Source organism: Chaetura pelagica, unplaced genomic scaffold (genome assembly GCF_000747805.2).
Source record: "Chaetura pelagica isolate M959 unplaced genomic scaffold, ChaPel_1.0 scaffold466, whole genome shotgun sequence".
Classification (NCBI taxonomy): Eukaryota; Metazoa; Chordata; class Aves; order Apodiformes; family Apodidae; genus Chaetura; species Chaetura pelagica.
Genome location: NW_009953656.1, coordinates 73,246 through 83,407, shown reverse-complemented (window position 1 = coordinate 83,407; position 10,162 = coordinate 73,246). Strand labels below are relative to the sequence as shown.

Here is a 10,162-nt window from a genome sequence, read left to right as displayed (position 1 = left end):
TGGAACTGGATGATTTTTAAGGTCCCTTCCAATCCAACCGAGTCTGGTTTTCAATGACTTTATTCTTATTGTCCATACCAGCTTGAGACCCTGTGGGCCATAATTGCAGTCATGGTGCTGTTTTCTGATGGTGTCAACGACATCCAGAGGCTGATGTTGTGTCTGCTTAGACCCTGCTCCACCCTCACTGTTGTGGATGTGACCGAGACACTTTACTGCATGGCCACCCTCCTGTTTGCCATGAGAGACAGGGACATCCCCATCACTAACAGGTGAGGAGAGGGGAGATGCTGCCTGCCTGCTGCTGCTTCTGGGGAGGGTGACATTTCATATCTGTATTTTCAGCCCCTCAGGACAAGAAGGACCTGGAGGGGCTGGAGCGTGTCCAGGGAAGGGCCCCGGAGCTGGGGAAGGGGCTGGAGCAGAAGGAGAAGGGGCTGGAGAACTTGTGAGGAGCAGCTGAGGGAGCTGGGGGTGTTGAGCCTGGAGCAAAGGAGGCTGAGGGGAGACCTTCTGGCTCTGCAGCTGCTGAGAGGAGGTTGGAGCCAGGGGGGGCGGGCTCTGCTCCCCAGGAACAAGGGACAGGACAAGAGGGAACGGCCTCAAGTTGTGCCAGGGGAGGTTGAGGTTGGATCTGGGGAACAATTCCTGCCTGGCAAGGGTTGTCAGGGCCTGGCCCAGGCTGCCCAGGGCAGGGGGGGAGTCCCCATCCCTGGAGGGGTTTCCAAGCCCTGGAGATGGTGCTGAGGGACATGGGGCAGTGGTGGCCTGGGCAGGGCTGGGGGAAGGGTTGAACTGGGTGCCCTTAAAGGTCTTTTCTACAGTAAATAATTCCATGAACTCAGGATGCTTGTTTGGCCTGTCAGTGATTGAGAATTGCTGGCTACACTCATGAACTTGATTAAACACCTGCTGAAGATGTGGCAGACAGAGAGTTTTCTCACTTGTAGTCAAAGTCACCCTCATTCCATCTCCTTGAACAATCTAGACTAGAAGAAATAGGAACAACTATGTTTCTTCTGCCATTATCTCTTCAAACCACTCAACCTTTGTGATTTAGGGCCTAAGGAGGAAATGTCCTCAAGTCACAGTCTGTTTGCAGCTCCTAGGGAGCCTGCAGGTCACCTAATGTGAGACAGAAATCTGCCCTGGAGTGTCACCCAGGGTGACAACTCCTCAGCTAGAAGAACAGAGCTGCACTAAAAGAGAGAAGACCACAGTGGTGTCAGCCTTGATGTGCAATGCAGGTCGATTTTAAACCAGCTAAAAAACTTGTACGAAATCACCACAAGTCACTTGATGGGACTGGTTCAATTTAGAGGCCTAAACTGGGCCCAGATTTCTTCTCAGGCTCCCCCAGAGTTGCTAACAGTGGTTCAGGAAAGCAGAAGGATCCTGTGGACTCTGAGCCCAGGTCATGTCTGCATGACAGGGCTTGGAACACAAACCTGGCAGGAGGGAGGGAGAGGCCACAAGCAGAGCTGTCCCTGAGGTGCCTCCTCAGTCACTTTTCAAGGTAAAACAGGGCTTTGAAATATGACCATTGTCTCCTCCAGCTCCCTGGGCTCTTGGTGGCTCCATGTATCATTCCTTTGGAGGCATTCCAGATGTTGGCAGTCCCTTAGGTGGCTGCAGATGTTGAGTTTGTCACAGGTCATTTCTCACTGATAGCTTCTCTTTTGTCCTTTTCACCAGGATCCATTACAATATTTTCTACTGCTTGTATCTGATGGAAAATGCTTCTGTGACTGTGGAGACAGTAAAGGAGGAGACAGTGGCATCACACTGTGGACAAGACTTATGGTCAAGGTAGTTCTGTTTTAGGTGATCCAAGCAATGCACCCAAGTGCTCAGGGCCCTGGTGGAGTCCTGAGCCTTGGAGGGGGAGCAAATGTTTCATGGCAAGGGCTGGTTGACAAGACTCTGAGATTTATAAGGACTATGAGGAAGGATTGGGTGGGGAGACCCTGGCCCAGATTGCCCAGAGAAGCTGTGGCTGCCCCATCCCTGGCAGTGTTGAAGGGCAGGTTGGATGGGGCTTGGAGCAGCCTGGAATGGTGGGAGGTGTCCCTGCCCATGCAGGGGGGTTGGATCTGGATGGTCTTTAAGGTCCTTTCCAACCCAAACCCTTCTGTGATTCTATGAACACAGGAGGGAATTCAATACCAGCTGCAGGATAGTGATTTAACTCCTGTTTTCTGGATCCTGTTGGATAACTTATATACTATTTATTTTATATATAGCTGTAACAAATCAGCACTGGTTGGTAGGTACACCAGCAAGGGAGGTTGTAACATAGGAATTAAATCATAGGTGAACAGTTGAGCAACCTGGTCTGGTGGGGGGTGTCCCTGCCTGTGCAGGGGGGTTGGGACAGGATCATCTTTAAGGTCCCTTCCAACCCATTCCATGATTATATATTTTGTTCTGGTCCTTCTTGGTTTCCAAACCCTGTCATTCTAGCCCTCCATTTGAAGTCTTTTTCTGAGCAGACTTGGCTTGTTCAGTGAAAAATGTGTCCTGGGGGCAGCCATCCCACTGCCAGCTGAGAAATGTCAAGGGTATTTAAACAAGGCAGGACCCTGTGCAAGGAGGTGGTTCACACTGGTGGCTGATCACAGGCTTCAGACCTTTATGAATAAAACAGTTGCACTCCAGCCAGAAGTGCTGGATGCTTTTCTTAATGTTCATCAAAGCTCTGGACTCCCCTGAGAGGCAGGGATAATTGATCTGCCCTCCATGCTGAGAAGTGGGAGAGCAATTTAAAGATACATCCTCTTGGAAGCCACAAAACATCCCAAACCCAAATGGCTTTTTGTTTTGATTAAGTCCAAGGAGCCAGGGTGCCACATTAATTTTTTAAAGCATGGCAAGAGCCCTTGAGAAGATCTTTTCCTGTGTAACCTTCCCCCAAGGTTTACTTTTTACTTTTGCTATCACCAATCTTTTCTTATTCCTTCTTCTTCTAATTTGCACAATAATCAGGCTGCTCCAGTGCCACATTCCTGTGGGATGGGATAAACCATCCATTTGCTTCCTTCTGGGGATGTCCCATCCCTGGAAGTGTTGAAGGGCAAGTTGGACAGGGCTTTGTGCAACCTGGGCTGGTGGGAGGTGTCCCTGCCCATGCAGGGGGGTTGGAACTAGATGATCTTCTAGGTCCTTTCCAACCTAAACCATTCCATGATTCTATGATTCTGCCACTAGTCAGCTTGTTTCTGTGGGAGGATTTGTTTTCTTGATGACTTTTGCTCTTTTTTTGTTTATTTTTAGTAGCAGGCCTGAAGTAAAGTTGACCCATGAGCAGCAAAGGATTTTGAATCACAAAATTGAGCCTGGTCAAATAGTGAAAATTATGGCATTTGCAGGTAAGAGCCAAACATTCTGTTGTAAGAACAAATGCACAACCTCAAATTCTGCTCCTGCTTTCCCTGCTCCTTCTGTCCAAGGAACTGTGTGGATTCCAGGGGGATCAACCTTCCTGCACAACCTCAAATGCTCCTGCTTTCCCTGCTCCTTCTGTCCAAGGAACTGTGTGGATTCCAGGGGGATCAACCTTCCTGCACAACCTGAAATTCTCCTCCTGCTTTCCCTGCTCCTTCTGTCCAAGGAACTGTGTGGATTCCAGGGGGATCAACCTTAATTGTAATCAAGACCAAAAAATCAGAGCAAGGTTTTGCAGAGGAATGGGGATGGGAAGCATGAGAGGGGGGTTGCTCCCCTACAAGTTGGTTAAGGGTCATATTTGGAGAGGAAATCAAAAGAGTGTTTGGACACTGTTGTGACTGCCCAGAGCACCTTGTCAGGGAACCCAGGAGTGGAAAAGCAACTCTCCATGTCTTGCTTAGTCCTTCTCTGAGCCTGTTTCACAGCATTATTGTCCACAGGCCACTAGACAGAGTCACTGGTCCTTGTTTGGATTTAGCATCCCTGGGGGAGCAACAGGAGCCAGGAAAAGGGGAATTGCATAAAATTGAGGCAGCCAATTTCAGAGGAGATCATCTCCCCTCCACCTGCAGAGAGTTTCCTTTACAGACACCACCCTGGGAGCTCAGGGCTCACGTGGCTCTGCCAGAACAGGCTGGCAGAAGGACACGTGCTCCTCAGCACCACAGCACAGAAGCCATTCATGGTGGTTTCCTTCTGTCTGTACAAAGGTTTGTGTCTCTACAAAGTCTTTCTACTCCAAGCCTGGGGCTGTAAAACTTGAGAGACAAGAGAGCAAGTGAATCACAAAGGGAAACTGAGGCAGGCAGCCTGAGATGGAGTATCCTGCTACAGACACTGTGCCCAAGTGGCAAAGCCAGGAATGTTCATGAGCTTTGACAGGTTCTGTGGGATCACAGCAAGGCAGGGCAGAAGAAGAGCTTGAGAAGTTGCTGGCAAAAAGCATAAAAGAGTGATAATCCTTCTTCAGACATGTGGATGAGGGTGCTTTCCATAGCATATGTTGGTGAACTGCAGGGGAAAGGAGGCCTCAGGGTGGAGAATATGATGGCACAAAAGCTAAAGGTGTCTCTACATCTGAGTTCCTTGGAGAAGGTCTTGGAAAGGATTTCCCTTGGATCATTATGTGTAGGGGGTCTGTTGGAGGGTCAGTCTCATGTTCCCATGGGGAAGCTTGTGGATGAAATATCACTGAGGAATTCTGGTTGGAAAGACCTTTAAGGTCCTTCACTCCAACCATTCCCCCAGCCCTGCCCAGTCCCCACTGCCCATGTCCCTCAGCACCATCTCCAGGGCTTGGAAACCCCTCCAGGGATGGGGACTCCCCCCCTGCCCTGGGCAGCCTGGGCCAGGCCCTGACAACTCTTGCCAGGCAGGAATTGTTCCCCAGATCCAACCTCAACCTCCCCTGGCACAACTTGAGGCCGTTCCCTCTTGTCCTGTCCCTTGTTCCTGGGGAGCAGAGCCTGACCCCCCTGGCTCCAACCTCCTCTCAGCAGCTGCAGAGCCAGAAGGTCTCCCCTCAGCCTCCTTTGCTCCAGGCTCAACACCCCCAGCTCCCTCAGCTGCTCCTCACAAGTTCTCCAGCCCCTTCTCCTTCTGCTCCAGCCCCTTCCCCAGCTCCGGGGCCCTTCCCTGGACACGCTCCAGCCCCTCCAGGTCCTTCTTGTCCTGAGGGGCCCAGCCCTGACCCCAGGGTTCCAGGTGTCCCCTCCCCAGTGCCCAGCACAGGGGGACAATCCCTCCCTGCTCCTGCTGCCCACCCCAGTGCTGACAACGAGCCTCACTTGGCACTGCTGGGTTGACAGTTGGACTCAATGATCTTAAGGGTCTTTTCCAACCAAAATGATTCTATGATCTGTGCTGGGACCTGCTTTGCCCACCATTCACGGGTCATCTGGCCGGAGTGTCAACAGCAAGGTGACAAATCTTGCTGACATTGAGGACCTGAAAAGGGGCAAAGAAGGAAACGTGCAGACTCTTGTCTCACATTCTTGTCATAGTTGCTATTTCAGGTGTGAAGCAGTTTTGCCACGAGGTGTGGACAGGGCTGTCCTGCAGCAAAGTGGAGTGAGGCAGAGCAGCATTAGTGGGAGATCTGACAAGGAAATGAGCTCATAAATCATTCAGAAGAGCAACATTAACATTTCATTTACCAATCTGTCTTTCAAGGGAGCCAGCACCTTCACGTACGCTCAGACTTCTAGAATCCTGGATGAGGAAGTGATACATTTTTTAAAAGCTTTTAGGCTGCAGACTGTAATTATTCAAAGCTCCTTTGCTCCACAGCTGCTCTTTTTCCTTGGGTCAGTGAATAAATCCCCTTTGGCTGCAGATGGTCCTGCTGTGCAGTCAGGATGGCAGGAAGGGGAAGGTGGAGCTGAGGAGAAGTGTGTGGATTCATTCATTCCTGACTCTGGTTGCTTTTTGTTTCCTTTCCTTCTGTTCTTCAGGTACAGGAAAAACCACAACCTTGGTCAAGTATGCAGAGAAGTTTGCTGACCTGAATTTCCTTTACGTGACCTTTAACAAGGCTATTGCAGAGAAGGGGAAAAGTGTCTTCCCTAGAAACGTGACGTGCAAGACTTTCCATTCCCTGGCTTTTGGGAGCGTCGGGAAATAGTGAGTGGGGGGGTTAGATTCATGGAGTCACCTTAGAGTCATGGAAGGGTTTGGGTGGGAAGGGACCTTCAAGATCATCCAGTTCCAATCCCCCTGCATGGGCAGGGATACCTCCCACCATTCCAGGATGCTCCAAGCCCCATCCAACCTGCCCTTCAACACTGCCAGGGATGGGGCAGCCACAGCTTCTCTGGCCAACCTGGGCCAGGGTTTCCCCACCCTCACAGCCCAGAATTTCTCCCTCACATCTCAGCTCCAGCTCCCTCTGCCAGCTGGAAACCCTTCCCCCTGCTCCCATCCCTCCCTGCCCTTGTCCCAAGTCCCTCCCCAGCTTTCCTGGAGCCCCTTCAGGCACTGGAAGCTGCTCTCAGGTCTCCCTGGAGCCTTCTCTTCTCCAGGCTCAACACCCCAACTCTTCCAGCCTGTCTCCAGAGCAGAGCTGCTCCAGCCCTCCCAGCCTCTCTGTGGCGCCCTGCTGGTCACCCTGCTGGTGACAGCCCAGGACACACAGGGGTGGTTTCTGGGCTCCAGCACACGGTGCCAGCTCCTTTGAGCTTCTCCTCACCCAACACCCCCAAGTCCTTCTCCTCAGGGTTTCTCTCCATCCATTCTCCACCCAGCCTGGATCTGTGCCTGGGGTTGCCCCCACCCATGGGCAGGACCTTGCACTTTCTTTTTTCAAGGCAATGGAGCAGGAAAAAGCCAAGGCAGGAGAGGACAGTCTGGGTTTAAAGTAAGCCTCCAGCATTTGAGGAAGGAAAAATGATGGGGGAAATTATTCATTTCACCTGCCTCAAGCCAGGCTGTGATTTGTGGCTTCCAGATTCCTTCAGGTTGGATGTGCCAGTGATTTTAGCATCCATGTGAGCCTGGGGAAGCAGCTTCAATTGCCCTGCTCTGGTGGGGACTGAGGGCTTGCATGATGCTCTCAGGCACATGGTGTGATTCTAGGGGTGCCTTCCCCAGGGACAGGAGTTGGACTGATCATCCTGAGGGGTCCCTTTCCACTCAGTATGTTCTATGATTCTGTGACATAAACCATGTTGCTGTTTTGGGGCTGTTCATCCTACCTGCATTTAGAGCTCAAGAAGCACTTCACAGGGAGATGAAAAACCACTGAAAATGGCTTTTTCCCCATTTCCCATCTACACTTCAGTGGTCCAGCCACTCTAAATGCTGCTCTTCTTTAGCAGAGAAGGGGTTTTCTTAACCTGAGTTGTTTTAATGATGCACTTTCTGGCCAATTACATTGGCACATCCCAAGGGCAGACAGAGGGAAGGAGAAGGGAATCCTCTTAACTTTGCTCTGAAATAATCTGTAATTGCAGGGACAAATGATGGGAATATCTCTCTGGCTCAACTTTGAATTTAGGGAAAAGGTTGTGCTTCCACCAGGGATATAGTGAGGACAAAGGTGGGCAGATCCCACAGATATTCCATTACCAGGTCCAAGTGGGTGTCTAAAACCCAAAGAGAAGCAAAACTGAGCTTGTAGGCTTTTCATGTGTAAACTCAACATGTTTCTTTTCTTCTCTCTCATCTGTGGCACAGCTATAAAGACAAAGGCAAGCTGAACTTCTCCAAGATGTCAGTTCTCTCCATCAGTTTCCTCCTCCAAAACCGTGAGGGACAATCTCTGTACGTCAGAGGGAAAACAGTCTCACAGACCCTGGAAACCTTTTTTGCCTCCTCAGATGAAGAGATCTGTGAAGAGCACACCCCTGTTTGGTTCAAAAACACCCATGGTGAGAGAAGACTTGTCACTGCACAAGAAAAGAAGGTGAGTGTCTGAGATGGAGCAAGACATGGGCTGCAAGGTTTAGAAGGGGGTGTAGTTATCCCACGTTTCTCACAGCTCCTGGATATTTGTCCTTCAGCTGTAAGAACTGACTGTTAAAATAGGTGGGTTTTTGTTTTTCCCTTTGGTGACCAATCCAAAGGAACTGGAACCTGTTTGTTCTCCCTTTTTGCACAGATTTCTGGAGAGATTTTCACTGTCTCTGCTCAGTGCAGAGGAAAAGAGATGAGGCTGCATGTGTTGCCACCAGTGCCTGAGCAGTGTTGTGATAGGACATGTCAAGGCAATAAGCAACTCTGTGGTCATTCTGAGAGCCAAACCCCAAAATTCTCCTTCAGAGTCCAGACATCTTAGCAGCACTTCAAGGGTAGAACTGACATTGCAAACAGGGTGGGCTGGAGTTGTGGAGAACGTCAGCCTGGCTGCTCCACCTTGATCACATCTGATCAGATCCAGTCCACCCAGCAGAAGCCCCATTTGCAGCTGTAATTTCTGGCTGGGAAGAAATGAACAGTCTCAAAAGATAAGGTATCTTTAAGCACCTGGCAAGTTGTCCAGAGAAGGCAAAATAATCAGGTGCAGAAATTAGTGGGGGGTTGTGTTACTCTGTCCTAAGAGCTGAGCCAAGGAAATGTTCTTTTCAGGGAGGTGCATTGGGAAACCTGTGCTGAGGAGAAGCTGTTAACTGGTGGTGACACACAAGTAGGAGGAGAAAGGCTTTAGAGAAGCCTTTCAAGACCTGCTCTGCCTGGACTGTTTCTCTGCTCCAAGGCATCTATCCAAACCCTTTTGTGTTTCATTTCTAGATCAACGTGCAAGAGGCAAAAGATATTTGGCACAACATGAAGAAGCTGGATGGAGATGCAGAGAATAAATACAAGATAACTTGTGATGGTAAGAGAGTGAAGGTGTCAAATGCCTTCAGGTTAAAAAAGCTGTAGTAGAAAATTAAATTGATTCATACTCATTTTTAAGCAACCTGGGCTGGTGGGAGGTGTCCCTGCCCATGCAGGGGGTTGGAACTAGAAGATCTTTAAGGTCCCTTCCAACCCAAACCAGTCTGGGATTCTATGATTATTTCTGGCTGTGCACCAGGAATGATGCACCTTCCAAATATCATCCAAGCAAAGAAGTAGGGCCAGAAACATTTAATTTATTTTTTTTAAAGACATTTGCTTTAGAGATCATGATGTTTTATGATGGGGAAAATGACCCTCTCACTGCCCTGCCTTGTTCTTTCAGGGTATTTGAAGCTCTGGCAGCTCAGCAAGCCTCAGCTCTCAGGCTATGATGTGATTTTTGTGGATGAAGCACAGGACTGCACCCCAGGTGAGTGGTGACAGGAGCCAGAGCTGCAGCTTTCAGTTTGCAGGGAGGTTATTCCTGTGCTCAGGGGTGTCTGAGAAGTAGCACCAATAAAAAATACCTTCTGCCCTCCCCTCCCCAGACATCACCATAAAACTAACCCTTTGCTTGGTCCCAGATCCTTGCAAATTCAGCAAGGCAGCTTCTAAGCAGGCTTCAAGAGGACATGTCCATCAGGTTGAGGGGTTCCTTTCAGATGCTTTGGGCATCCAGACACACCTTCCAGACCCTTGTGCTGTTGCTTTGGGGCCAACAGGGACAAACAAGCCCAGCATGGCCAAGGACATGGTTTATTACACAGACGTGCAAGTGGTTCAGCCACCAGAAGAGCAGAGGTGCCCCATCCCACCCTGGCACTGGCCTTGCTCATTCCTTGCACCATCCCTGGGATTCCTGAGACATGTGGCAGAAATCTGCTGGCTCTTTTGTATTTTGCTGGGAACACGGGGAATGTTTCTGTGTTGCAGTGCAAGGTGGGTTGGTTCTGCACAGGGATCTAAGGGGACTTGACCTGAGTGCTGAGGAGCAGAGGAGGGGGAGGGCAGCAGGAACCCTGTTTTGTGCAACAGATATTAAATCAGCTCAAAGGCTCCATCAGCCCATCTCCCACCTCTTCTTCCTGGACACCTGGTCTTAGAATCATGGGATTTGTTTTGGTGGGAAAACACCTTTAAGGTCTTCAAGTCCAAACATCAACCCAGCCCTGCCAAGGCCACCCCTGCCCCATGTCCCTCAGCACCATCTCCAGGGCTTGGAAACCCCTCCAGGGATGGGGACTCCCCTCCTGCCCTGGGCAGCCTGGGCCAGGCCCTGACAACCCTTGTCAGGAAGGAATTGTTCCCCAGATCCAACCTCAACCTCCCCTGGCACAACTTGAGGCCGTTCCCTCTTGTCCTGTCCCTTGTTCCTGGGGAGCAGAGCCCGACCCCC

At 50.3% G+C, this 10,162-nt stretch overlaps 1 protein-coding gene across 1 annotated transcript in view; it reads left to right on the top strand.

Annotated features, from left to right (window-relative positions):
• The window catches only part of FBXO18 (F-box protein, helicase, 18), a 33,042-nt gene that overhangs the window by 9,431 nt on the left and 13,449 nt on the right, over nt 1-10,162 (top strand). The window contains exons 6-12 of the mRNA XM_010000307.1: nt 82-272; nt 1,696-1,809; nt 3,274-3,368; nt 5,901-6,069; nt 7,621-7,849; nt 8,674-8,761; nt 9,110-9,196. Coding sequence (XP_009998609.1) covers nt 82-272; nt 1,696-1,809; nt 3,274-3,368; nt 5,901-6,069; nt 7,621-7,849; nt 8,674-8,761; nt 9,110-9,196 — 973 coding nt within the window. The remainder of the gene's footprint in view (nt 1-81; nt 273-1,695; nt 1,810-3,273; nt 3,369-5,900; nt 6,070-7,620; nt 7,850-8,673; nt 8,762-9,109; nt 9,197-10,162) is intronic.